Source organism: Capra hircus, chromosome 25 (assembly GCF_001704415.2).
Source record: "Capra hircus breed San Clemente chromosome 25, ASM170441v1, whole genome shotgun sequence".
NCBI lineage: Eukaryota > Metazoa > Chordata > Mammalia > Artiodactyla > Bovidae > Capra > Capra hircus.
This window is the reverse complement of record NC_030832.1, coordinates 1,996,995-2,024,697: the sequence shown is the minus strand read 5'-3', so window position 1 is coordinate 2,024,697 and position 27,703 is coordinate 1,996,995. Positions and strand designations below refer to the sequence as shown.

General features: G+C 61.8%; 2 protein-coding genes across 5 annotated transcripts in view; one reads left to right on the top strand and one right to left on the bottom strand.

Annotated features, from left to right (window-relative positions):
• PRSS27 (protease, serine 27) overlaps window positions 1-7,664 on the top strand; it is a 12,073-nt gene extending 4,409 nt beyond the window's left edge. Inside the window, exons 3-6 of the mRNA XM_018040362.1 lie at window positions 203-365; window positions 1,433-1,704; window positions 2,271-2,440; window positions 2,871-7,664. Coding sequence (XP_017895851.1) covers window positions 203-365; window positions 1,433-1,704; window positions 2,271-2,440; window positions 2,871-3,164 — 899 coding nt within the window. The 3' untranslated portion in view covers window positions 3,165-7,664. The remainder of the gene's footprint in view (window positions 1-202; window positions 366-1,432; window positions 1,705-2,270; window positions 2,441-2,870) is intronic.
• On the bottom strand, window positions 6,296-27,703 carry KCTD5 (potassium channel tetramerization domain containing 5). Of its 4 annotated transcripts, XM_018040364.1 has the most exons (8): window positions 27,397-27,701; window positions 17,804-17,912; window positions 17,212-17,303; window positions 15,575-15,670; window positions 12,715-12,840; window positions 11,264-11,459; window positions 10,470-10,528; window positions 7,769-7,825 (listed from the first exon to the last, which is right to left on the bottom strand). In XM_018040364.1, exons 1-7 carry the CDS (start codon window positions 27,646-27,648, stop codon window positions 10,524-10,526), a joined length of 876 nt encoding a protein of 291 aa, XP_017895853.1. In that variant the 5' UTR covers window positions 27,649-27,701; the 3' UTR covers window positions 7,769-7,825; window positions 10,470-10,523. The 4 variants fall into 4 exon arrangements, with proteins under 4 accessions (XP_017895854.1, XP_017895855.1, XP_017895853.1 ...); XM_018040365.1 differs by lacking the exon at window positions 11,264-11,459 and having other exon boundaries at window positions 6,296-7,825; window positions 27,397-27,688; XM_018040366.1 differs by lacking the exons at window positions 10,470-10,528; window positions 11,264-11,459 and having other exon boundaries at window positions 6,296-7,825; window positions 27,397-27,686.

Sequence of the window (27,703 nt, the reverse complement as noted above, 5' to 3'; positions counted from 1 at the left end):
CAGGTGAGGGGCAAGGGGCCCACAGCCTGCGTCAGAGGCTGACTGATGCCCAGGCTTCCGATTTAGGTCTAAGGTCCCAGAGCGGGTCAGGGGCAGGAAAGTGAAGTGAACAGGATAGGAAGGCTTGAGTGTGGTTTTTGGGGTGGGAATCAGAGCTGGGGGATGGGCGCCCCCCAGCCCCGCCCCGGCTCTGTTCCCCCAGCCTGCGGGCGCCCGCGGATGCTGAACCGGATGGTGGGCGGGCAGAACGCCTTGGAGGGCGAGTGGCCTTGGCAGGTCAGCATTCAGCGAAACGGAAGCCACTTCTGCGGGGGCAGCCTCATCACGGACCGGTGGGTCCTCACCGCCGCGCACTGCTTCTCCAAGTGAGTCGGCCGCGCCGGGCACTCGGCTCCCTGCCCTCCGCCGGTGGGCCAGGGGCACAGATCGTGCGACGGAACCGCCCCCTCTCCGCGCGCCTCCCGCAAACGCCGGGCTTCAGCACCGCGGACAGCGCCGACCCGCGGACAGCGGCCGTGCGGGGCGCCCTGGCCCAGCCCCACGGCCAGAGAGAGGCTGCGTCTGCGTCATCTGAGCCTTCTTTGCCAGGGCTCCCTTTGGGTCCAGCCTCGGGGCCAGCTTCCAGCAGCAGCCCCTGCTTCCGGGCTCTCGCTGCCCCCAGCGCAGCTGGGCGTGATCCATTTCCCCCCGGGGGCTCACAGTGAGGTGCTTCCGCCAGATGGGCCGCCCCTGCTGCTGGCCACAGGGTCCTCCCGTTGCCTGCCTCTCTTCCTCGTCTCTTCCCACACCTCAAATCCAGACACTCCCTTTCTGGTCGGGGCTCTGGGCACAGGTGGACGAAGCAGAACGGCCATTCCTCCTCCTCACGCTGAGGTCACCTACACTGGCCCTAACCAAAGGGCCAGGCCACCCAACCCTGCTTCCACACCAAGACCTGCCTGGTCCGGGGCCTTCAGGGCTGCCCAGGCATCTCAGCTCTCACCACACCACAGCTCTTGCAATTCTAAAACCTCACATCTTGAGTTCAGAAATCCAGGCTCAGAGGGAGCAACTCACTTGCCTCAGGCTGGGCCCTGGTGGGTGATCATCTCCTTCGACCCCCACAGACAGCCTCTCGGGTGGGGACTGTTACTGTCCCCACTTTACAGACAAGGAAACGGAGTCACAGAGAACTTGCTGGGTGACTTGCGCGAGGTGGCTGGGCTGGCCAGGGTGGAGCCGGGAATTTAAAGCTGCTTGGGGTTTACACCCTTTCCCACCTCATCCCGGAGTACACCCCCCTGGAGAGCGCACTCCGGAAGAGAAGTGTAGACTGAGCTGTCAGCAGCCTGGGGAGCGGGGAGGAAGTCCGACTCCTCCCTGCTTCTCATCCCCTTAACTTCCGCTGACGCCTCCCCGGCCGCCTCACACCGGGTTTCTACTCTCCCACCAGCACCTCTGAAACATCCCTGTACCAGGTCCTGCTGGGGGTGCTGCAGCTGGCGAGGCCAGGGCCACATGCCGTGTATGCCCGGGTGAAGCGGGTCGAGAGCAACCCCCAGTACCAAGGCATGGCCTCTAGCGCCGACGTGGCCCTGGTGGAGCTGGAGGCACCTGTGACCTTCACCAACTACATCCTCCCCGTGTGTGTGCCTGACCCCTCAGTCGTCTTTGAGTCGGGCATGAACTGCTGGGTCACCGGCTGGGGCAGCCCCAGTGAGCAAGGTACTGGGGGCAGGGCGGGGAGAGAAAGGGTGGCGGGCCTAGAGAAGGCAGCCTGGGGGCCACCCTGAACCAACCATCTTCTGTTCAAACTGCCACACGTGTGTTAGTCGCTCAGTCGTGTCCGACTCTCTGTGACCCCATGGACTGTAGCCCACCAGGCTCCTCTGTCCACGGGGTTCTCTAGGCAAGAATACTGGAGTGGGTAGCCATTCCCTTCTTCAGCGGATCTTCCCAACCCGGGGATCGAACCCTGGTCTCCTGCACTGCAGATAGATTCTTTACCGTCTGAGCCACCAGGAAGGTCCACAAGCTCACTGCTCAAATGGGTGGAGTAGGTATGGGAAAGGGGCAGCAGACACAGGAGGAGGGGCCACAGGGAACAGAAAGAACCCGGCCTGGTGGGTGGGAGGTGGGAAGAAGGAACTCTGTCTCACAAAGACTCCAGCCAGAAGATCTAAAACACAAGAGAAAAGCAGGTGGGACAGAGCTGCAGTTCTTGAGAACCAGGGCCTGGGGCCCCCCATGAGACTGTCCCCTGAGCCACACCTGCTGTCTCCCCTCTGTAGACAGCCTGCCCAAACCCCGGACCCTGCAGAAGCTCGCCGTGCCCATCATCGACACGCCCAAGTGCAACCTGCTCTACAGCAAGGATGCGGAGTCCAGCTTCCAGCCCAGAACCATCAAGGACGACATGTTGTGTGCAGGCTTCGCTGAGGGCAAGAAGGACGCCTGCAAGGTGGGCACTGGGGTGGGGCAGGCAGAGGCTGAGCCCTGCTCCCTGGGCCCCAGGCGGAAACCAGCCCACCTGGGACAAGGGACAAGGCCCAGGAGGTGGGCCCGCAGGGCCCAGACCAGAGCCATGCATTCAACCAGCTGGGAAAGTAGGTTCCTGGGTTCCGCCTGGGGGAGTCAGTCAGTGGGTCTGCGGTAGGACTCAGGAAGCTACATCTTCAAGACACTTCTCTGAGGTGATTCAGGGTGGGTAGCGTGGCAATGCTAGAGAAATAGGCACCCCAGGCTGGAAAGGAAGGACCGCGGGGGCGGGGGTGTCCTGGGCAGAGATGAGTGAAGGGCGGGAGACAGGCGCAGGCACTGAACCGTGCAGCTGCGGAGCCCGGCTCTTCGGCCTGCCTGCGCAGACACAGGCACCTCTGCTTCGGCTGCAGGGAGACTCCGGGGGCCCCCTGGTGTGCCTTGTGGGCCAGGTGTGGCTGCAGGCCGGGGTGATCAGCTGGGGCGAGGGCTGCGCCCGCCGGAACCGCCCAGGTGTCTACATCCGGCTCACCTCCCACCATCACTGGATCCACCGGATCATCCCAGAGCTGCAGTTCCAGCGGGCAGGGCCGCGCGGTGCCCAGAAGCGGGACCCTCGGAGCTGGCAGCCCCTCAGTCGGAACTCTGCACGCTGCCTGGCTGCCCGAGCCGTCCTGGTCCTCGCAGCCCTGCTCGCTTTGCTCTGAGCCTTGCTCGGGCCGGTGGGCAGTGGCCGCCCAGGTCCACGGTGTACATTTGTAAATAGCCCTCCAGTTCCCCCTCCTCTCAAGTTCCCACTTATTTTTATTTATGTTCACTCTCCAATAAAGACCCAACCTCAGGGCTGGCTGCCTGGACGTGGCCCCTCAGGGGCAGGGCGTCTGGTGCTAGGGAGGGGTGTGGGGGCGAAGCTCCGCACTGGAAGCTGGATGTCACCCAGCCCCACACGGGCAGCCTCCCCACCCCCCCACCTGTGTCCTTTTTTGCCAACCTGATTGTCACCATGTGTCACCAACGGGCACCCGGGGATGGCACTGGGGGCAGCGACCGACACTGGCAGGGGGGCCCAGCAGAGCTCTGGAGGAGGGGACTCTGCGGGGTGTCAGGGAGCAACCCCTACTGCCTGTCGGACTCACCCAACAATGTCCCTTGGTGAGGCTGAGATGCTGTGCGGAGGCAGGGGCTGCTCCTGGTGCCCCAGGGCCCCTTGAACCCCGGCTTCCTTTCCTCCACGCCCTCCCTCCCTCCGTGTCAACCTCCTCACAGGTGAATCTGAAGTTTTGGGGGTGGGAGGCTGGAGTAGGGGTCCACACCAGCTGGGAGACCATTTATCTCCTGTGACCCTGGGCAGCACCTCCACCAGCCTCCCAGGTCAGGCCACAGTGTGGATGGTGAACTCGCCTGGGCATACGTCAGGCAAGGCTCCACAGCCACCTGGAAGCATCCAGGGACCCTGCAGAACCAACAGCCCAGCAGGCTGAACCCCCCCAGACCCGGGGATGCAGGGGTGGGCAGGGCCCTCCTGGAGACCACACGCTGCCGGCCAGGCTTGGATGGTGTCACACAGAAGAGGGAGGCCCAGGCCATGATGAGGCTTGGAGGTCTGCAGGCCAGGCCCCCAGCAGACAGGCCTCGACAGCTCCCTGGGCCAGGACCGCCCCCTTCCCCCTTGCTCCACGTTTGGGATTCAGATTGTTTGCCGGAGCAGTTCATGGTTTCTGCGAGGACTCCTGGGGATTCCCTGCCCACAGTCCCCTGGCCCCAGTTCTACTGCCCCTCCTGCCCCTTGTCCCACCAGCCACCCCATCCCACTCCCTCCTGGCCCAGGAATCCAGCAGGCGCGGAGCTGAGGCCCGCAGCTCGCTCCGAGCCCTTCACGGCCGCGATGGTGAGGCTGTCCCCGGAGGCCGCCCCGGGTTCTCCGCCTGGCCTGTGTGTCCACTGCAGGCCTGCAGCCAGCCAGTCCACTCCCTGGTGTTGGCCGATTCCCAAAAGGCAGCGGCTTCTTGCCCTGCTCAGTGAACACGAGTGGACGAGAGTCCTGGGCCTTGCATGCTGCACACATATGCCCACACAACACACGTGCACTCACGCAGACACACACACCAGTTCCCATTCACGTGTACACGCACACACGTGCACACCCACGCACAGAGAAACACACATGCAAGCGTGTGCACGGGCCCAGCTGGCCTGGCTGGTGCTGGGGGAATGCAGGCCTGGCTGTTTACGGAGCAAACCAGTAAGCACTTAGCAGGCACCTGCTGCGGCCCGACCCTGGGGACGGAGGCAGGAACAAACACCGCGTTCCCGTCCACTCCGCTCTGCCCAGGCGTGCTTCTGGCGGGCAGGGAGCGCTGCCCGGTGGCCCCGGGGAGTGGGCCGTCTGCGAGCTCCTTCTCCAGAGCAGACATGGGCTCCGAGGCCTCGGGGGAAGTGGGGTGGGGCAGCAGGTGCAACTGAGGCCTGATGGGGAGGCGGGGGGAAGGCAGGGCTGTGGGCGTCCTGAGTACAGCCCCAGGGGCTGGGAGCAGGGGCTAGCCTGGGTCCTGGCGCCATGGAGAGGCCACCCTGCCCAGGGGAGTAGACTTCAGGTCCTGCCATGGTGGGGTCAGAGGAGGGTAGGGCGGCCCACCTGCCAGCTCTGTGGAAAGAGGCCGGGGTGGGGGGGGCACGTGGGGATCAGGGAGCACCAGGCTCCCCTTGGGGATCCTGCCACCCCGTCTTCGCCTCCCCCTGCCTGCTATCCCAGCTTTCTGGGTGCCCTGGGGTCTCCCTCATGCCACCAGCCTCCTGCCTCTGCCTCGGGGCAGGGGTCTGCTCCAGGTCCAGTGGTTCTAGGGGAGGAGGGGCACAGATGTCAGGACAGCTGAGCACCCCAGGTACCGCCCCCCCCCACCAGGCTGGGAGGGCGAGACTGCGGTCCTGGGTGGGCCCCAGGGGGTGGCCAGCATGCGACTCCAGGGCAGGTCCCCCATGACCTGGGCTCCCAGACACCGGCCCCACCCAGACCCAGGCAGACACTCAAGGAGGTGGGAGGGGAAGAGACTTTATTGACGCTGTTCACAGTGAGCTCAGAGCTGTAAAGTGTGGGTGGCAGTGTGCCCCCAACTGCCCCACCCCGTCCTGAGGACCCAGCACAGGGGCCTCTGACCACAGGCCCCGGACTGGACCGCCATCTCCTCTTGGCCCTGTGCTCAGACAGGAGACGGGCATGAGCTGCGAGACCAGCTGCTCTGCGGCGTCTCCAAGCGCCTGTCGGGCAGAGGGGCCTGGAGGCAGGTCCAGCGTTGCTCTTGACCTCAGGGAGCTGGGAGATGCCAGGTTTAGTCCTTGCAGAAAGCAAACTCCTTGGAGAATCTGAAGTCCTCCCCATGTGCCCCGCTGTACAGGGCACGCCTGGAGCCCCACTCCCACCCCTGACAGGGAATTCCCACTTGAGCCAAGCGGGCGCTGGAAACATAACAGATCAGCTGGTGAGACCAGCCTCTCAGGGTCACAGACGTCCTAACCCAGCCAGGGCGGCTGTCCAGGGAACTGCCCCAAAGCCTGAGGAGCCACCACCAGGGGGAGCTGGAGAGGCTGTTGGGGGGGCACCCAGGGGACTTCAGGGAAATGTCTCTGAAGCTGGTGCTTCCAGCACACGCTTGACGCAGTATGGCATAGGCACTTTTTAAACGATTCCAAAAGAACCAGGTGAGGCGGCGGGGGCTGGCCTGGCCGCGGGGGTGGGGGTCGGACTGGACAGGGACCCAGGCAGCCAGCGGAGCTGCCATGAGCCCAAGGTGGTGCTTCCGCGGCAGCAGCTCTTCCGTGCGCTTTAAGACACTAACAGGTGTTCTGCTCAGTCATAAATACACAATTTTATTTGCTATTTTCAGGGGAAACTTAGGCATTAAACTGTAAGCTGATAAAATACGGATACCTAAAAAAGTACAAAAGTATAAATATCCCCTTAGAATAAATTTTAGTGAATTAAGTTTTAATATCTTTAAATTAAAAAAACGAACAAACCACAAGCCTATCTATTATGTCAAGGTCACAAATCAAACGACGCGAAGCAGTCAGCAGCGCCCCATGGTATCCCCGAGGCTCCAAGGGGAGGGCGGGTCTCGGGGCCGAGTGTGCCCTATGGAAAGGTCGGTGTGAAGCCAAAAACGCTGAACCACGCACAACAGACCTTACAAAAGGAGGTAAGTCCTAGTGCTGGAGAACTTGGTTCATCAGGTAATATTGGCAAAGGAGAAGAGGGGCAGGCGAGAAGCCTCCGGTAGCGTCTGGAGCCAGGCAGGTCGGCACCCGGACGGGATGGGGGTCACAGGTCCCCGACCCGCTGGGGAAGGTCAGCTCTCAAAGCGTGCGGACAGCCGTCCTCAAAGGAATCCAATCCGGCAGCTCCAGCATCAGGCGGGGGCTGGCCATGCAGGCTCCTCCCCAGCGCCCCAGAAATGTCAGAGAACTGCATAGTTACATGAGCGCGCGCCGGCAGAGGCTGTCCGTGCGCGCCGTCAACACCCGACCGCCAGCGTGGCCTGGAGTCTCAGCTCCGGGAGCCCGTGGACAGGCCTCCCGCCCGCCCTCCAGCCCAAGCGAGAGCAAGGCACTGCGGGGCGCTGGCTGCCCCCGCGCCCCCGGGCGGGCCAGAGGAGGCAAACTCGTCCCGCCCTTTAAGTGATGGGACAGGTCCGCCCAAAAGGCAGCAGCGCTTTCAGGCGTCTCTAGGAAGTGACCGCGCTGGGAGTCTGTCCACACGGGGAAAGAAAAGACGCCACGGTCTCTTGTCTGGAAACTACAAACGGAGAAGCCTGGGTCAGCCCGGCCAGGTCAGGCCCAGGAAGTAGTGAACACGCGGAGGCCGGGAGAGACCACCAAGCCGTCACGTCTGGGAGGCACAGCAGACCCCCTGCCCCAAGGACCAGGGTGGCCAGAGGGCACCCAGAGCCCGGGGCACTGTGCCCACCTCCTACCAGTGAGGCCCAGGCTCCGTTACAGACTGTTTATGTAGCACCAAGAACACGGTCCTTGAAATGATCTTCGGTGATATAAGGGCCAGTCAGGAGCCCTGCCTCGGGCCCGAGCGGCACTTGGGAAACTGAGCGGAGGTCCCCGCAGAGATGCCCGCCCAGCAGGAGCCGCCTGCGAGCAGCGATGCCCGGCTTCGGACAGCTGGTCCCGTCTCTCACCACCCACCTCAGAGGCAAAAAAAAGCATTCACACCCAGATCTCTAGAGAAATTGTCAAAAGCAGGTTTCTTCTCACAGCCAAGCTCCCTCGACATGGCGGATCATTGCGTCTTGGGAAAAGGTAAAACGTCTCTTCAGCTTCGACAGTGTATTCCTCACATCCTCGAACCCCTTTCTTGCAAAATCTGAAAATGCCAAAGACAGACAGTGAGGACTCAGGTCGTGAACAGAAAGGCAGCGTTGCGGGCAGCGGCCCGGGAAGCAACGGACCCATGGAGGCTGCGGGAAACCACCAAGTGACCGCGCTCGAGGCAGTTGCAGGCCTGTCCCCACGGCGCCTCTCGGGCCGCCTGAGACTCACCAGCACAGCCCCGGGGGACAGCTCCTCACCGAGGCCCAGAGGACCCCAGCCGCATCTCCCTCAATGGCCTCCCAAGGGTGCCAGAGCCCACCTGGGGGTTAACTGGCCCCAAACCTTGATTTTCTCTCCACTCCAGCTTGGTCCAGGTGGAAGACACAGGTGTGCGGCCAGGGCCCCCACCCAACCGGCCCTCTTTTTCCTTCCATGCCCCACCGCAAACTACACCCTTCCACCTGGCCCCCCAGGCCTGCCCTGTCACCCCCTCGTCCACACACTTCCTGGCTGAGTCTTGTCTTCTGTAACCAGACCCTCAGCCTGGGGGGCCAGCTCCCTCCTTGTAACCAGACAGGAGTCTGGGACACACTCCTGACCCCAGGTACCAGGATAGGAAGGCCCCTGTTCAGCCAGGCCAACCCAGCCCAGGCCAGAGTAGTAAGATGACCTTCCCTGTGATCTCACTGGTAGCGAAAGAGGTCTCCTGGGGGCATTTTCCACTTGAGTTTCAGAGCTGAGAGAGATACGGCCCTGAGAAGAGGTGCTGAGCCCTGGATCCCCCGAGCTTGGGCCGTGCCTGGGAGGGCGAGCGCACATAGAGGCCAGTCAGGTAGAGGCCCTGCGGGCACGGGCAGACTGCTGTCTCGGGGCCAGCGGCTCCCCACCAGCACAGCTGCCCAGAGCCAGGCGGCTAGCCTATCACGTCCCGCAGGCGTGTTCTAGTGACTCAGGAGAAGTTCAAGCTGTTCAGCCCACCCCGACAGCCCCCGCTTGCTGTGGTGTCCGACAGTTCTGGGCCTCCAGGCCGCCCTCCCACCCTGCCCACCACCAGCCTCCCAGGAGGTGCACCTTCCACCAGGCTGGGGGCGCGATGGGCTGAGGGCCCCTCCTCAGGCTGGATGGGGCAGGCCCCCAAGTTGGACTCGCCTGCTCACTGGGAAAGGCCTGGACAGGGACGTGGCCTGAGGACAAGACCCGGGGCTATCTCAGGAGGGCCTGCGACCCTGGCCCCATGGCAGTCTGCAGGAAAAGCTGGAGTCTGGGGGGCCACGAGTCGCCCACTCCGTAGATTCCAGCAGGGCAGCGGGCGTCTGAGCGCACAGGACTGAGACGTGGGAAGGTCGAGCGGGCTGGGAGTGAGGGTCCATGCAGGAGGGAGCGGCCTGCTGCAGCCGGAGTCCCAGCACCATCTGCACACGAGGGCGGAGACCCCGCTTGGGAGCTGTGGCGGGCATGGCCCGTCTACCTGGATGGGCTCTCACCTCAGCCGCTGCTGGCGAGAAGGCCTAAGGCAGCTCGCAGGAATGGAGCAGGCCGAGCCCGGTACGCAGCAGGGCCCCCAAAGGGCCGGGGCAGCACCCCACAGCGGTCCACGCCCGGAGTCAGGGCCTCCGCCAGCACACGCGACAGCTGTAACTGGGGTAGTGCTGAAAGAACCTCCGCCCTCCTCCGGGAGGCTGGCTCCTCTGCGCTCCTGCACCCCCACTGCAGTGAGCCCGAAGGGGCGGTCACGCCAGGCTGAGACGGGCCCCACCCGCAAACTGCACGCCTGACTCCAGGCTGAGAAGAGGGAAGTGAGGCCCTGCGGTGATCCCTCGGTGTAACAAGTGTCACGACCGTCACAGCCGACGCTCGTCGCACCTGTTCCCTGTGTCCCTTTTCTTGGTCCACATGGCTGCTTCAAAGTTTAAAACGACAGCTGGAGCCTGCGCTGCACCAGCCCAGACCAGGCCCTGCAGACTTTGCTAAAAGGGCCAGGCGGCAGACACTGCACGAACTCCGGGTCGAGAGGCACACTGAGGATATTATGTACTCGTACAACCACCAGAAAAACCACCACTAACAACAAAGAAGCCATTCCTGGCCCGTGCCCCCAGACCAGACCTCAAGGCTGGGGGGACCCCAGGTGACGCCGGCCCCCGGCCCCTCTGAGCTCCACCTCCGCTGGCCATGCGAGGGGGCAGGCCTGGCGCTCCCTGCTGACCGGGTTCTGGCCGGGCGGCAGCAGGGGCCTGATGAGCATCGGGGCTGAGGGGCACCCTGGGGTCTCCCAAAATGGCCAACTGGAGGGTCGGCACAGACCCGTCCACCAGCAAGCCCCATGAGGCACGGGGAGCAAGGCGTCAGGGCCCACCCTCCGAGGCACCAAGACCAACTCCTCAGCCCTGAGCCAGGGGGTGGCTGGGACAGGGTAGGGATATCGTGAGGCTGGGGCTGCATGTCCCTAGGAGGCACAGGCCGAGGCCCAGCTGCACCCCCAGGCAGATACACACAGTGCCTGGGGGCCCTGGCCAAGGTCTCACCCCGACGCGGGCATCCTCCGGGGGACAGACAGCCCCGCTCCCAGGCAGGTCGGCGCGGGGACTGAGCACAGAAGGGCCTCTGTCAACTACAGGTGCGGGGCAGATGCGGCGGGGGAGGCGGGGCTCGAGGAGGCGAAGGCGCGTGGTCAGTTTCGAGGGCGGCAGGCTCACCGTGACATTTACACTTAATCTGAGTCACTGTCACCGGGACCCGTGTCCTCGTCGTCACTCTGGCTCGGCACGTGGCGGGCGGCAGGGAGGAGAAGAAGAGAGGGCGCGTCAGTGCAGGCAGGGTGGGGGGCGGGGGGCGCCCACCCTTCAGTGCGGGCAGGGGAGCCCACCCAGACGGGCCAGACTCCTTAGAGCAGCCGTGCTGGCCACGGCGGAGCGAGCTGCCCCTGGGTCCCTGAGGCTGCAGAGTTCTCCTTCCCTCCGCGTTGTGAAGTGCTGTGCCAGGCCCAGAGCCTGGCCGTTACCCTCAGCTCCTGGGAGGCCATGACCTCCAGGACATACCAGAGTCTGACTGCGTGATCGGGGTGGGGTCAGTTGGCCGGGGGGCTGGAGGCTGCAATCAGGCACATGGGTGATCGATCACTGATCCGTGGATCAATCATGTCTACCTAACCAAGCCCCACAGACTGGCTGAACACAGGTTGGGGTGCATCCCTCGGCGCAGGGCCCCGCGGCCCAAGGGGCACCTCTGTGTGAACTCCAGTGGGCCCACTTTCTAGCCTCCGCCCCACATCCGCTCCGCGTTTCCCATGCACCGTGTGCCTGACCTGGGCGCCTGGGCCCCTTGTCCGGCTGTCCCGCCCCCACTCTCTCGGGTCACCTCCCCCGAGACGCGTTTGTGGGGGAGGCCGGCCCCAGCCTCGGCCCAGGGAGGGGCCACCGTGACGGGGCCCTTGGAGCTCACGGCACTGCTCCCCCCAGGCCGCGCACAGGCTCCCCCAATGACACCCCACCTGGCGCCCAACGGCTTCCCACAGCTCCAAGGGCCCCTCTGCTACCGCCCCCGTTTAGAAGCTGCTGTGGTGACCACACTCCAGGACCAGGTATTTCTGGAGAGAGAAACAGGGCCGCGCTTCCACTGGCAAAGGGATCTGGGGTCACGCCCGGCGCTCTGGCGGCACAGACGGGTCCTCCCGCAGCTGAAAGCACCTGAGGGAGATGAGCCGGTTGGTTGCCTGGGGAGCTCGGCTACGCAAACTTTTCAAGTTCAGAAATGAAAGCTGCTAAAAATAGACAACTTACAAACAGCCCTGCAAATGCTCAGGGAGACGAGGCTCCTTTGGAGGCTGGGGCTCCGGGAGATGGGCCAACTCTGAGCCCCTGGAGCCCCACTCCAGGCAAGGCACCAGCTCCCTCACCTCCGGACCCCTCACCTCCACCTCACCGGTGGAGCCCTAGAGAGGAGGTGCCTGCAGCCCTGGAGGAGGGGGGGACGGCCGTTTATGGACTGTGGGCACGCTGACCCTGCAGTCCGTCCCGAGCCTACGCCTCCAAGGAAGGCCCTGAAAGGCTCACGGCAACAGTTCTAGGCCTGGAGCAGACGGGGTGCCCCTGGGCAAGCGTGTGGGGAAGGCCAGGGAGCCCCAGTTTAATGTCATCAGGTAAAGCCCTCCTGACTCGGGCCTTTCCCACACTCCCTCAGAGCACCTCTGACGGCCACCTGAGCCTCCCCCAGGGCCGTCTGCGGGCCTGGCCTCACAGGCTGGCTGCCACGGAGCCCCAGGCCCCCCAAGCCGGCTGCAGGGTCATCCAGGCACCGCTTGGCCCATAGGTTTGGAAGTCCTGCCCATAACGATGCTGGACTCTGCATGGACAGACATATCTGGAGTCCTGACCCAGGGATAAGCCCAGAAGACATGCCCTTAGAACCTGTCACCTCTGGGCAAGGGTAGCAACCACCCCTTGCCCGTTTTCACCCTGGCCGTGCTTGAGCTGCTCTGCGGAGAAGTGCCCGATGGCCCACAGGGAGGGGCTGGTGCTGGGCCGAGACCGCACTCTGTGGAGTCGAAGAATCAGACACCCACCAGATCTGCTCCGTCTACCCCCACACCAGCGATGGAGGCCCTGCCCTCCAGCCCCAACACCGCATCCCCAGGAAAACATCACAGAGAAGTGCAGCCCCCACCAAGGAGAGCACTTTCAGGAGCAGGCCTGCGGGCAGGGGCGGTGAGGGTGGGGGCCTGGGTGTCCATCGACCCCATGCCCCATGGCCCAGGGGCGTCTGCACTCTCTGTTCCCGACTTTCGCTTCCGACACGCCCGGGGAAAATGAGGGACAACAGAGCAGACGCACAGGGTGAGCCACCGGCTGCGAAGCCCGCGAGGCCACAGCGCAGGGACGACGGTGAGCGGCGACGCGGGAAGGAGCGAGCCAGCCCGGCAGGCGGCGGGCACAGTGCACCCACCTTGGCCTTCTCGCTCGGCTCGCTGGCGGGGCCGTGTGGCGAGTTGTGCAGCTCCTTGGAGACCACACACAGGAACTCGGCCTGGTCCTCGCTGCCATAGTTGTAGGAGGAGCCGATGCTGACCAGCTGAGGGAGAGAGGGCCAGTGGGACATGGGTTGAGAGCCGCCCCCCCAGCGTAGGACCAGCCCACCGGGAGGGAAGCCTTTGGAGACACCCAGCCGAAGAAGCTAGGGACAGGGCTCAGTCGAGAGACTTTCTATGAACTTACTGAAAACACAGTCTCCAGACACCTGGGCTTAGGCTCAGATGCATGCGCGTGCGTGCACGCACACACACATACACACACACACACACAAAGCCACGCAGGACGGGCCTCCTGTGCCGCGTATCCAGCTCCTCTTGGGGGTCCTGGCTGGGCCCACAGAGGATGAGCAGTGACCAGGGAGGGGAGTGTGGCGTTGGAGCTGGCAGTGAGCAAGCAGGGCGCTGGGGGACCCCTCGGGGCCGGGCCCAGGAGCAGGAGGGGGCCACAGTGCTCTGCCCTGCCCGCGAGCATGGGCCAGAGCACACATGCGTGAGCACACTCGAGGGCGAGCCCCCTGGGGAAGCCAGGACTGGGGCTTCCTCACGCCGGGGCTGCTGACCAAGGAGTGGTTGAGGAGGACCGAGCCAGCACCTTTTGTGACGATTCACAGGGGGCACCAAGAATAGTGTGATTATTTCAAAACACCCCCGAAAGGGGTGGCCTTAACCAGGAGATGCCGGGAGCCCTTTAATTTCTCCCCTGGGTAGTCTGCTCCAGGGGACACTCTGAGGAGCCAGAGGGGCCAGCGGGGTCATGAGGTTGTGAGGTCAAACCTCAGAGTCTCAGCCTGAGACACAGGCATAGGAACACTGAGCTTGTGGGGGCACTGCCCACTCACAGGACACCCTGGCCGTGGGCAGAGGCCCCCCAGGTAACGGGCTGCAGGCCCCTGGGGCGAGGGGCAGTGTGCCTGCGGGACCGTCAGCGCACCCTGGACGGGGCGGCAGGTGGGCGGGAGGAAGAGACTCAGCTCTCATCCCTTCTCCCTGTGGTCCTGGCCGGGGCACTGCTGAGGAAGCAAGCGGCTGGGTCGGGCCAGAGTCAGCAGCGCTGCTCAGCCACGGGCAGGATGGAGCAGGGGCCTACCGGGCAGCCCCCCAGCCTGCAGCAGCACCAGTGGCCTGGGGGCTGGGGTGGGCACGGGCCAGGGGATGGGGGGTGGGGGGCACACACACAGAGACGCACACACAGACACACACACACAGAGAGACACACACACAGATACACACACCCCTATATCCACAAGGACAGGAACACACACATACACACACACAGAGATACACACACACACCTTTACACACAAGGATGGACATACACAGATACACACACACAGAGACACACACACACAGACACACACACAGAGACACACACACAGAGACCCCTACATACACAAGGACGAGGACACACACACACACAGAGACACACACACAGATACACACACACAGAGACACACACAGACCCCTACATACACAAGGACGAGGACACACACACAGACACAGACACACACACACACCTTTATACACAAGGACGGACACACACACACAGATATACACACCCCTATATACACAAGGACGGGAACACACACACACAAACATACACACAGATACACACACACACACAGAGATACACACACAGATACACACACACAGACACACATACACACCTTTACACACAAGGACGGACACACACAGAGACACACACACACAGACCCCTACATACACAAGGACGAGGACACACACACACACAGAGACACACACACAGATACACACACACAGAGACACACACACGCACAGAGATACACACACACAGAGACACACACACACCTTTACACACAAGGACGGACACACACACACAGAGACACACACACACAGACCCCTATATACACAAGGACGAGGACACACACACAGACACAGACACACACACACACCTTTATACACAAGGACGGACACACACACACAGATATACACACACACAGATACACACACCCCTATATACACAAGGACGGGAACACACACACACAAACATACACACAGATACACACACACACACAGATACACACACACACAGATACACACATACACACCTTTACACACAAGGACGGACACACACAGATACACACACACAGGTACATACATGCACACACACAGATATTCACACATACACACACAGGTACACACACACACAGATACACACATAGGTACACACATGCACAGATACACACGGGCACACACACAATCACACACACATACAAGCACAGCACATACACGTATACACACACAGACACACAAAAACACGTGCACCCGCATTTATATACACAAGGACACAGATGTACATACGTACACATACAGGTACATATACAATCACACACACGTTCACACAGAGAAGCACACACACGTATATACTCAAGGACACACATGTACACGTATACACACACAAACACATGCACACATGTAGAGATGCCAGAGAGAAGCGCAGGGAACAGTCGTACCACAAAGCAGCGACCGGACGAGGAAAGATAACTGCGGAGCGAAGACTGGACAGTGGGACCCTAAGACCAACTCCTGCCGCCCCCAGCCCCGCACCCATGACGATCCAGCCTGGGCTGGCACAGGCTGCTGCTAGTGAGGCGTGTGGGACACTCTGGGGACCAAGCTTCCAGGAACCGCAGCCCCCCTGACACCTCATTACTGGTCCCTGGGTCCAGCTGCCCTGAGCACCGGGCAGGGCCTTGGTAATGAGAAGCTTCACTGCCCTGCGGGCTCAGAGGCCTTTACCTGCTCGAACTTCCAGCCGTCGGACATGGTGGAGACCATCTGCGTGAGCTCCTCCTCTTGACACTGCAGGACACGGTACACGTGCTTCACCGGCGCCTGCGAGAGCACACACAGGCACGTTGCCACGCGGAGGCCCCAGTTCCTCCCTCCTCTCAGCCCAGGTCGTGACGCCCACAGGAGCCCCAAAGCACAACAAACATGCTGCAACAGCTACTGTCTTCTGCTTCCCCATCCGCCTCCAAAAATATTTCTATTTCTAAATTGCAAAATAAAATGAGTCATGTTCCTGAAACCCGAGAGCACCTGTGGCTGGATGGGAACGCATGAGGACAGCCCCGCCTGCGCCCTGGGGAGCCTTATCAAGGCTGACCCCAGCGGCAGCGCCAGGCAGGACCGGCCTGGGCCCTGCCCCCGGAAGACAGCACTCAGCCAAGCACGCTGCTCGGACAGGAGCCCGTGGGCCTTCCTGGCTGCGCACCCCCACCCCAAACTCCACCCAGCTCCGCTCCCAGTCTGGGCCGCGCAGCCAGAGCTCTGCCCTGATGCCGCCCCAGGGACAGGGTCACAGCCCCAGTGCTCCGGTCCCCACACAGCCCAAGAGCCTTCACCCGGGACACATGGAGGGCGCTGAGCGCTGCCCCGCCTGTGGGGGCCTCGCCCACGTCCCCATGGGGTTGGGGGTGCGACAGCACGGGCACAGAGGGCCGGGCCGGCCCAGTCACAGGCTTTGTCTCTGAGGGGGCTGGCAGCGGGGAGGAAGGCCGCACACTGGCCAGAGATGATGGTGGGGTCTGTGGCAGCATCACCTGCCTTCCCCCGGTCCCTGACCAGACACCTGGAGCAGCCGATGGTCAGCAAGCTCTTCAGAGAGGCTGAGAGTGCCTGCAGGCCCCCGGGGGGAAGCCTGGCTCGGGAGGCAGTGGCAGGGCGATAAGAGGGCAGAGATGCTTAGTCAGGAATACTGGCTCTCAGGGAGAGCGTGCACGGCGGCCCCGGGTGGGGGCCCGGGCAGGGGCCGCACTCTGCAGCCACTGCACAGCCTGGCACCCTGACAGGACCGCTGCTGAGACCCTCAGGAGCCTGCCTCGGGGAAGGTACCAGACAGCTGCCTCCAAACGCACTGGCTCAACAGGCAGCAGAGCGCCCACACCCGCTCCAGCACCACTGACCGTGGCCAAGTACAAACAGGTCCCACGTGGACTCCATGCTCTTGGGATGGGGTCAGCATCAAGAGCTGTCCACTGAGCCCTTCCTTCCTGATCAGAGCCAAGCCCGCTCTGCCTACACCCCCACCCCCGTCCCCGTCAGCACCGGCCCACCGCCGGCTCCCCCAGGCTCCCCGCCAGCCTTCCAAATGGGCCAAGGAGTCGGCCACCACAGGACCTTCACACTAGCAGAGCTCTGCCTGCAACACCCACCCCGAGACGGCCACATACACAGGCCCACGGAGGCCTCTCGCTCATCCTCCGCCCCTCCTCGCCAGCCGGGGCGCCAGCTGGCAGGCACTGCGAGAGGCGCCCAGAGGGCAAGGCAGGGCACCAGGACAGCTCCAGAGGAACTGGTCAGCGGGAAGAAGGGAGCGAGGCCCGCAGCCGAGCGGGCCTCGCGAGGGCTCTGGTGCCAGCCGCCCATCTCACCTGTGATGCTTTGCTGTCTCGCTCTCTGATTTTGTCCTTGACGAGCTTTATTAGTGAGGTGATGTTGTAAAACTCCGCTTCCTCCAGCACCCCTAGGGTCAAGGAAAACAGCTGATTCCCACCAGATCAAACGAACGCTGTCTCTGCCCCGCGGTGAATCCAAGGCCCGGGCACATAAGAGGCAGAACACGCCATGTGCGCCATGTGCTGCAGAAAAAGGCGCAGGCAGGCAGCCTCCGGAGCCGGAGGGGCCAGGAAGGAGCAGGGAGTGGGCGCAGCTCAGCAAGCAAAACTGGCCGCGCCCGGGCTCTCAGGACACCCAGCTCCATGCCGGGAGCAGACGCGGGCAGAGCCGAGGGCGGCCGATCCCGGGGGCCCCGGGCCCCAGGCAGTGTCGGCCAGGACCCCCGGAGAGCAGCGGGCCCTAGGTTAGAGCCGCTCTCCCTGAAGGACAGGGAGTGAGAGCCGCAGCCCCTGGCGGGCAGGCTGGGCCTGAGACGAGCATCTCCTCAGGAGGGAGCTGGGGAAGGAGCGGGGCTCCGCTCCCGGGGCTGGAGGGCCCCCTCCGCCTGCCCCACCCCCTCCAACTCACCTTCCTCTGCCAGGTCTTTGTTAATGACCAGCTTCCCATGTCTCAGGTAGTTCAGCACAGGCCCAAAGTAGGTGGGGTCTCTGTCGATTAAGTAGGCACCTGTTTCGTCCTGCAGGGAGCGGGAGACCAGCTGAGCCCAGACAACAGGGTGGTTTCTGCAGCTGGCCGCCAGGCCATGGCCAGAGGGTCCTCACCCACAACCGGCGCTCAGCGCACGTGGCACTTCAGGGGACCCCAGCAGCATCGCCTGCCTCAGTCACTGCGGCTGCTGGCCCTGACCCATCCCCACTGCAGGTGAAGCTGAGTCTCAGCTCTGTGGCGGCAAGGTGACCGCCACTCGGGCAGGGGGGCCGTGCACAAGACCCTCTCTGCTCAGCTCCCAGGACTCCTGAGGCGGATTCACCTTTTGCTCAGTCAGGCCCGCCCCCTAGTGACCCCACACTCTCTCTGGGACAGCGGCTGGTGGCCGCTCTGCTCATTTCGGGGCTCCTCCCTGGGCAGGACTGGGGTGGGGTCCCAGGCTCAGGGAACCGAGGACGCCTCCCCAACAGGCGGTGCCTCCCAGGGCCTGTCTTCAGAAGGCGCCCCTCAGCACCTGGTGGGCTCTGCCCCCCACCGACAGGGCCAGCATCTTTCTGCTCCCTTGCTGCCCGCGGCGGGGCTTCGGCGTCAACTCAGCACCATCCTGGCATGGCCGAGGGAGGTGGACACACACGCCCTGGCACGGGAGAGGCTGTGGTCCCCACATGTGGAAGCGCCAGTGGAGGCCTGTGGCAGCCCTTGGTGCAGAGGCAGGGCACGGCCCCCCTCTTCCAGGACACCGCTGCGGTTTACTGAGCGGTGTCCACTGCTCTCTGGTCTGCTGAGTACGACCTGGCCCAGGCTGCTGTCCAGCAGGGCTGCTGGCAGGATGGGGGACTCAGCGGCTCCTCCCCTCACAGGCGCCCCCTTCCCTCTGCACCCGGGCCAAGGGCCCCAGGACTCCTCTGAGACAAGCAGGTGACTCGTAAGTCAGGAAGCGTGGGGCTGGCCCCCCTGTCCAGCAGGTGCCTGCCGGGATGAGGCTGAGGTCCCGGAGGCAACAGCCATGGAGGACGCAGGGGCAGCTGACAGGCCGAGTCCCCAGCGCAGCGTCAGGGCACTCATGGTAGGAGGGGGTGCAGGAGGACCCCCCAAGCCTCCTGGACGTGGTGAGCCCGCGGGTGCCAGAGCCACTCTCAACTGTGAGGCAACAGGCTGTGCGAGGGCCCCCTTCTCCCTCGTGCGCACAGACCCCGGAATTTCGTTCAGTAAACCTGGAGGCCTCAAGCGTTTTCCATCGAGTCCATGAGGAGAAAAGGCGAGCTCTGCGATGGACCACGGGACGTGAGGACGCACGCCTTCCATTACTTCTACCGTTTTCTATCTCGACTGCCTCCGCGCCAGAGCACGGCTGCCCAGAGCTGGGCACCCACCCACCCTCAGGGCACACGCGCCAGCTCCCAGGGGTCCCAGGACCCACTGCCTGAGCTGGCCTCCAGGGGCCAGGGCCAGCAGAGTGGGCTTCAGGGGGGGCCCTGACACTCCACGCGTCTCCCCTGCAGCGTCTCCAGCTGAGGGCGGGATATTCAGTCCAGCGGCTGCCGCGCCAGCCCTGCGCCCCCTCCGGGAAGGGAACCCCCACCTGGCCCTGGAAGTGCAGGCCCCGGGCACCCTGCAACGCTGCAGGGAAGCGGCCACTCCTGGCAGCGACGGGCCCACCTCTCCAGGAAGGACCTGAGGAGTCTTCTCAGCGGCCTCCTCGTGGGCCCCACATGGCTCTCGGGCTCAGCCTCTCTGCGAGCACCTGTTCTGATCAGAAGGGCTTCCTTAAGAAACAAGGTCAAGACTCCAGTCAGGACGGGCGAGCAGCAGTGGAGGGGGCAGTGCACACGCTACAAGGCGCAAGGGCGCCCCCCAGAAGACTGCACTCGCTCACCTGAGGCACAGAGGCAGGAGCTCTGCAGAAGCCGTGCCCCCAACACTGAGCCCATGCTGGAGCCCATGCTGCTGGAGCGCGTCTGCGCTGGCAAGGGCAGCCATGCCCTGGGCCGTGACTAGGCTGCAGCAGGGGCGCCGGAGGGGCGCCAGGGCCCTGGGCCCTCACGCTGTTTGTGTATAAGTGGCCCCGGGGCATCCAGCCTAAGGCAGAAATGAATCAAAACACAGGGCACAGAGAGAGAGAAGACCCCCTCTGTCCCAGAGGCAGCAGCCTCGGGCTCACCTGAGCCACAGGACAGGGAGGGCGGTCTCCATGCTGTCTAGTCGGCAGCGGGGGAATGCCGCCTGGTGCCAGATCCCGCAAGCATGAGCTTATGACCTGTGCCTGGCCTGGCCAGGCGGACAACAGGCAGGAAGACCTGAGGCTCTCTCTCCTGCCCTCAGTTTATGTAACAAGCCTATGTCACATTCATATAGTGGTGAGGCTTGAGGTTTTTATTTTCTTTGTAAAAGAGCCAGAATTAAGATTGCTTGCTCAACAAACCTTTTTTTTTTAATTGACTATCCCCTCTTTTTGCCAAGTTAGCATGTGACCTGCTTCCGCAGTGCTGGCTTTGAAATATACCTCCACCCAAAGGCACAGAGGAGAGAACTGCTGAACTCGCTCGCGAATATTTACCAGAGGCCACGCCCAGCAGGCGTCTCTCACTGCTCACTCTCAGGCCCTGCCCAGGGCTGAGCAGTGGGCTCCAGCGAACAGTGAACCTGGGCCTTGGGCAGCAGAGGCAATACCATGGCCAGGAACGCCCTGCCCGTGTCCCTCCTCTGGAGAAGCCCACGCCACAGGCACCCACGGGACCCCTGACCTGCAGTCAGAGGAGGGAGGCAGGGAGGGGAATCCCGATGGGAGATGCCACACACCCCCACCCCAGCCCCTGGTGCTGGTTAGGAGGCAGCGCGCCCGCCCGCCCGTACCCGGCCCGCATGGTCCAGGCAGGCTTGAGTGCCCTGCCAGCAAGCACCATGAGTCAGAGCAGGCGGCCGCCCATGCAAAGGGCCATAAAAAGGAAAACGGCCACAGGGAGAGAGTGAAGCTGGGCCCTCAGGCGAGATTGTAAACAGAGGAATCCTGTTTCCATCTCACTGTACCCGGCTCCTCTCAGCCACCTTCCCAACTGCAGCAGACACACCAGGAAACACAACATGATAGCAGCTGTCGGCCAGAGGCTAGAAGTTAAGGGGGTTGAGTGTCCCCAGCTAAACGCAAGGTGTGCTGTCCAGATTCCCCATCTGAAACCTAAACGCAAAAGTGTGGAGTTATCTGTGCACAAACATGTGCAATCAACATAATCAGAAAGACATTTCACTCTGAAATTATCCATTTAAGGGATTCTGTGTCACTTAAAACCTTCACCTCTGCCCTCTTTTCTCTTTAGTTTTCTATGGTTTGGCAAGTGCCTGACCTAGAAGAGGCCTGAGACATCACCAGTTCCAAATGAGGAAACGGAGGCCGGAGAGCAGAGGCCCGGGTGGGCAGCGGCTGCACTGACGAGCGTGGGAGAGCCGGCGGCCCTGACCGCACACCGCCCTGCACGCCGTGGAGGGGCACCCCCGCGGCACACGCAGGAACGGGGCAGGGAAGCAGGGCCCTGGGCTCCTGGGGCCCCGACCCCAGGGTGCCTCGCAGTCCTAGCATGTGGCTTAGGAACAGAATCTAGGGTACACCCACGACTCCAATGATGCTCACTCAGAAGCAAACCACAGGGTGTGTGACAGGACCCCCACACAAGGCTCCTGGTTCTCTTAGAACCAATCCACCAGGGGGTAGCGGGGGTGGGGAATCACACCAAGCTTCCTGAACAAGCAGAGATGGCTCACAGGACCCGGGCCCGCTTGGAGCGGACACTATATCAACTGTGTGCAGAGACAGGGGCCAGGCACCCAGGGTGCGGGGCAGTCGTGAGCAGAATGCCGTGGGGAGACCCACCAGCCATGAACACCTCTGTCAAAGGCAAGGGGGCAGCCACCTGTCCGGACTGCTCAGGTACTTCCCTGCCTACAGACAGTCCAGTTACAGGACACCTGCACAGAACTCCCCTACAGATGCCACGCTGCTTATCTTGGTGGGAGACAGAGAGAGAGGGGGGAGAGAGAGAGAGAGGAGGGGGAGAGAGAGAGGAGGGGGGGAGAGAGAGGAGGGGGGAGAGAGGGAGGGGGGAGAGAGAGGGGGGAGAGAGAGAGGAGGGGGGAGAGAGAGAGGAGGGGGGGAGAGAGAGGAGGGGGGAGAGAGGGAGGGGGAGAGAGAGGAGGGAGAGAGAGAGGAGGGGGCAGAGAGAGGAGGGGGAGAGAGAGAGAGGAAGGGACAGAGAGAGAGGGGAGGGAGAGAGAGAGGGAGAGAGAGGGAAGGGAGAGAGAGGGGGCGGAGAGAGAGAGAGGGGAAGGGACAGAGAGAGAGGGGAGGGAGAGAGAGAGGGAAGGGGGAGAAAGAGGGGAAGGGAGAGAGAGAGGGAGAGAGAGGGGACGGGGAGAGGGGAGAGAGAGACGGAGAGGTCGAGCAACCAGGAGGTCAACCTGAGATGGAAACAGGCAGGAACCATGGGAGAGAAGCACCCGCAGACAGGGCCCAGGGTCCCTGGCACAAAGCTCCCCAGCGGCTCTGCCAGCCTGGAGGCGAGGCCCCCTGAGGCCGAGAGTCTCCAGTCCCCTGGATGCCAGTCACAGCGGGCAGGCAGGACACTGCAGCCAGGATGCCCACAGCAGGCTCACACCGCACCCGCTGCTCCTGAGGGCCCCATGGCACCGCCCTGCTGGCTCCCGGTGCCCTCTGTTCTCCTCTGAGCCTGGTCCTGCTGGCGGAGCCGGTGCAGAGTTCACCCTCCCTTCTTGCCGGGCTGAAGGGCAAGCACACCGCTCCTCTGCACCCTCGCCCAACTCCCCGTCCTCACCGAGGCCTGCCTGCCTCTCCCGTACTGCTTTGAGAAGCCCGCCTTGGTCTATTCAGCGGCAGAGGGGCTCCAGAGCCAGCCCCAGCTGAGCCTGACTTGCAAAGCCGGCCAGGAACCTGGACGCCCAGCCCAAGGACACCAGAGCCCCCCAGAATAGACCCCAATAAGAGACGCAGGGTACACAGCCTCCCTGAGGACAGGAGCCCGTCCCAGAGGAGCTGCGCCCTGTGGGCTGGAGGGCATCACGTTCCCTGTGAGGAGGGAACCCGTGCCCCTCCCCCGTAGCACAGCCCCAATGCCCAGAGCTGGGAACGGACCCCCAGGGCCTATCCTGAGAACTGGCAGCTTGGGAGGCCTGCAGGGGGTCTGCAGGACCCAGTGCCCACGCCCCACCAAGGGGCTGGCCCAGCAGCCAGGGCTCCCTGCCAGCGGCATGAGGTTTGCACGCGTGAGTTAGTGTGTGTAAGCGACAAATGGGAACAAAAAACAAGTTCCGAGGGCGATAAAACAGCATTCTTGGGACATTCTTTCTAAAAACAAAGTGTGGAGGTAAAGAAAGCCCAGGGAGCGCCATCTCAATTTCCTGCGCTGACGCAGTGTGGGCAATCGGCGGGGGAGCTGATGCCCGCGTCCCTGGTCCTCAAACTCCCCTGGGACTCTGGCTCAGAGAGGTCTGGGAACCACCCCACACCACGGCAGGTTGGGCTGTGGGTGGAGTCAAAGTCAGGCCTGAGTCTAAGTGGGCCACCGTGAAAAATGCCCCGCAGCCCACCAACTCTAGACCACAACGTGCTGGGCGTTCTGCAGGCTGGGGAGAGCTGCGCAGACTGTGCCCAGGGTACCAGGCAGAGTCAGCGCGTTTAAAGATGGTCGGCCCAGTGACTGCGGTCCTCAGGCACCTCCGGAAAGCAGCTGAGCACGGCCACCCCAAGGGAGCGCGGCCATCCCAGGGGAGCGCGGCCACGGCCAAGCCCCGGGAGCCGGCATCTCTATGTTCTCATACAACTCTATCTGCAAAACAGGCAGGTGGACCCCAGCTCTCTGCCCGCTGCTGGAAGCCGAGGCCAGTCACTGTCCCGCCGGCCAAGAGTGAGTGAAGGCTGCCTGAGCCGTCAGCAGGAAGAGGAACTGCTCTGCAGCAGACGACCACTTCCTCCCGGCCACCCTCGGACGGCTGGTGGCCGAGTCCGCTGGCCCGAAGCAGCTCTCCCCTAGAAGCAAGCCCTTTCTCAGGACGTCCCTGCTCTGATGCGTGGGCTGGTCAGGGCAGAGGGGCCTTGTGAAGAGATAACCGCAGCATCCTCAGCGAGTGAGCCCCTCTCTGCACTGGGGCACCCCCCGCCAGGGGCCTGAGCCAGGCCCGGGGCCACGGCTGAGGACGCACTCGGAACTCAAGCAAAGTGTGAGATGAAACGCACAGCCCCTGGGGACCCCCACTCCTGCCTCACACCAGCACCCCAGCCCTCTCGGTGGGGCTATAACGCTCACAGCCTTTCGCCTCTGACTTAGTCACACAGAACATAATCTGCCGTTTCACTCTAAGTAATCCCCACTTCTCCTGCCAAGCGGCTTAAAAGATAGTCCTTCCACCCACACCCCCGTCACTTAGCCCTATCTGTGAAACTCCTTTCACTATCGTTCTAATCCTGAAACTCTAGCCAACACCTGGGGGTCAGCACAGGCCAAGACCTGTGTGGGATACAGCATGTCATCAGAACACCTTGATGGCCCACCCCTCAGAGACTCACCTGATGCCCCCGCACCTGCAGCCCCGAAACCAGGACAAGGGCCCTGCTGAAAGGCAAAGCCTGATGAGGAACGCAGTCTTCTCCAGACCTGGCTCGGTGGCAGAGAATGAAGCCCCTCCCCTGCAAATCCTATTTAATCTGAGTGGCTTCCAACCACCAAGTAGTATTTCCTGTTTCCCTTTAATTCCTAAAGCATCTCCCCACCGAAGCAGGGACGGACTTAACTCTGAACAAACTCAAACCTGTTTTCAACAATGCCACTGGGCTAGGAACCGTGGAATAGAGAGCGAGCCCAAGTGAGTCACATGCCGGCTATTTACACCGCACTTTTGGGAAGAGGTGCTACACCTGGCCCGTCCCTGATGGAAGAGGGCAGAGAAAAATGGCCCAGGACAGCAGACGAACAGAGGCCGAAATGAAGGGCGCAGCCCCGGCCCTGCTGGGGAAGCACCAGGAGAAGTGAGAACTCGCACTGGGGCTAACTGCAGAGAGAACGTCACGGCCGCCAGAGGCCCGGGTCAGAAGAGCAAGCGAGAGGGCACAGTGGGCAGTGGGGCCCAGCGACAGCCTGGCCCCCAGTGCCCCTAACAACCTGGCTGTCCACTGTTGAACGAAGCACTCCTCCAGAGAAATATCCTGACACCACCTTTCCCACCGGGTTTCCCAACAGAGGTCCTGCCAGACATTCTGTCTTTAATAGCAAGCTCTAGGCACTCTCCCAGCAAACTCCAAACCCATCAGGCTTCTGAAAGATTCCAGCCTTCAACGTCTGGGAACTCCTCCCCATTAAGTCTCCCCACCCAAACACGACCCAAGCACTACTCTGCAAGCCCAAGTGCTCAATAAACACAAGAAATATGCCCAGCAGGAAGTCTTCCAGTAGGTGCGTCCAGCCCTGTGAATATCTTTGAGGTGTGCATCCATCAATCTTAACTATGAGGTCAGGGCTTGGAGATTTTTACACGTGAATCAACATCCTGTTTTCTCTTCCATCACGTAACTGCTAGCATCCCACTCTTCCAAATGCGCCCCTTTCCTTCCACCCTCAACCTCAGACTCCTTACTCAGTCAGGACTTTGTTATCCAGGAGTGACTCTCTGGGACATTCTTTCATCAGAACCGAAGGGGGGCAAACTGAGGAGAATGAGGACCTTATACATCTTCTCATTTGAAGCAGAACACTCCTACCGTGAATGACTAAAGCATGGCAGTAAAGTCGAAGAGAAACTAGCATCACTCCTTCTGGCAAGCTCACATCTGCGGCTAAAACTAACTCACAGTGACTATCAACCGTTTCATTAGACAGGAACCGTATCTGCTGCATTACCTTCATGTTCTGAATTCCAACTTTACAAACAGACAAAAAAGAGCAGCTGTAACACAGATATAATTTATATTCTGATAAATTACCCCCTGCAAAAAACTACTATAAAGTATAATTTTTTTAAGTAGTCTTGATTAAAATGAAGGGATGAACTGACTTAACAGGCAAACTATAGTTAATCAGCCCTGAATCAACTGTCTGAGTGCTGAATAGACAGCACTGCCTCAAAACAACCCAATGGACAAGAGCAACGTGAAAATGGACTCAGTATACAGAACAGAAAGGCTCAAGTAGAAATGCAAGTGAATGACCACTAACGCTCACTGCTCAAACAGCAAAACATACACCCAACACTATAAAAGGAAAATCACAACTAACAAAAGCCTATTTCTATCCTGGAGATGACTGTCATTTTCTGGGAGGTCAATTCTCTGAGAGCAGAGAGCTTGGTCAAATGCGCAATGGAAACAGCTGGGCAGCCGCAGAGGAGGGTATGTGTGGGGCGGTGGGAACCGGAGAGCTGGCAGCCCAAACTCTTGATTTCTACCCATGACTGGTGGTTTTGTGGTAACTCGAGCTCTCGTTTCCCAATCGTAAGGTCATGCCACACAGAGGATGGCCTCGGTCAGGCTTTGCATCCTGAAGATGGTCTGAATCTTTCTGGGAAGCCTAGGTCTGGCAAACGCTGGGCTGCCAAGGCTCCAAGCCAAGTGCAATTATGTAGGCTCAAGTGAAAGACACAGGAAAGTTAGAATAAGACGTGTGAACTAGAAAAAATATAGGTTAAAAACTTGTTCTTCCAAGTGCCTTTTATGAGTGTCAACGCTGTTCAGCTCCTCAGGCACACAAATCCTGTACATGTAGTCATCACAATAGTTTCTGCACAACTGTAGGAGCATTTAATCTGATGAAAGAATCGGCAAACCAACCTAGAGATTCCTATCCTTCGGAGAGGGCACTAGGAAAACTAGGCTACTTAGAAGACTGAACAAAATGTCCTATCTAGCCCTTCCTTAACACTCCTAAGCCATCCCTTAATATGAGCAACCTTCCTTTTGAAAAAGCATTCTATGGACGGCACTTTCTCGGAGTGCTGAGTGGGTGCGTGTTGCGGCTGAAAACCACGGAGCACCAACTCTCTAACTGCAAGTCACTGGGAAAGAGAGGCCAGCCGCGTAAACCCCCACACCAACGTAAAGTCAAGCGTCTGGAACGTGAGAAGCCGAGAACACCGGGGCTCTCAGATTCCAGGGCCAGTAAGCACACGGGACGGAGAAGAGGAGTTCGCACCAGGGGCCAAAGAATCTAGGGAGGAAAGCAAGTAGATCCACACTAGTCTGGGCTCTGGAAAACCTCCTCCACAGAGGAGCAGATAGGGTGAGACAGAGAGACACCCCGAGGCGGACGGGCAGGGGATCCTGGAGAGTGGTGGGCGCCAAGGTGCCATCCTCTCCTTTCCCGGCCCGAGAAAAGGAGTCGCGGACCTGGGTCAAGCTGGTGACGGAGAACGCGGGGCTCAGAGCCGAGGCGGATCTCCTCAGCGTGGGGCACGGGGCGTGCGGCGGGCCGCTGACCAGGGCGACCCGAACCCTCCTGACTGGCCCGCGCGGCCCTCACCTTGTCCGAGTCCAGGTCGGGGTCGGCCTGGCACAAACGGTACAGGAAGGATTTCGGATCCCGGCACAGCGTCTGCCGAGTGGTGAGGAAGTAGGTGCCGCCGACGTTGAGCCGGACCCACTTGGACACGCTGCCGGGACGCTGGGCCAAGGCGCCGAGCCCCGCGCTGCAGCGCCGGCACAGGCCGCCCCCCAGCCCCGCCCCGAGGCCGCTCGGGGCCGGCGGCAGCAGCTCGCAGTGATTCTCCGCCATGATCCCAGCAAGCCCCGCCACAGATCCTCGCCACAGGAAGCGTCCGGTCTTTAAT

Excerpts from the sequence above, each read along its gene's own strand:
- KCTD5 (XM_018040363.1), bottom strand. The coding sequence starts at position 27,648 with ATGGCGGAGAATCACTGCGAGCTGCTGCCGCCGGCCCCGAGCGGCCTC. Across the intron at positions 17,304-17,803 it reads CAAAGACCTGGCAGAGGAAG|GGGTGCTGGAGGAAGCGGAG; the intron begins GTGAGTTGGAGG and ends CCTTGACCCTAG. Across the intron at positions 11,460-12,714 it reads AGCCGAGCGAGAAGGCCAAG|GTGCTTTCAGCTGCGGGAGG; the intron begins GTGGGTGCACTG and ends CATCTCCCTCAG.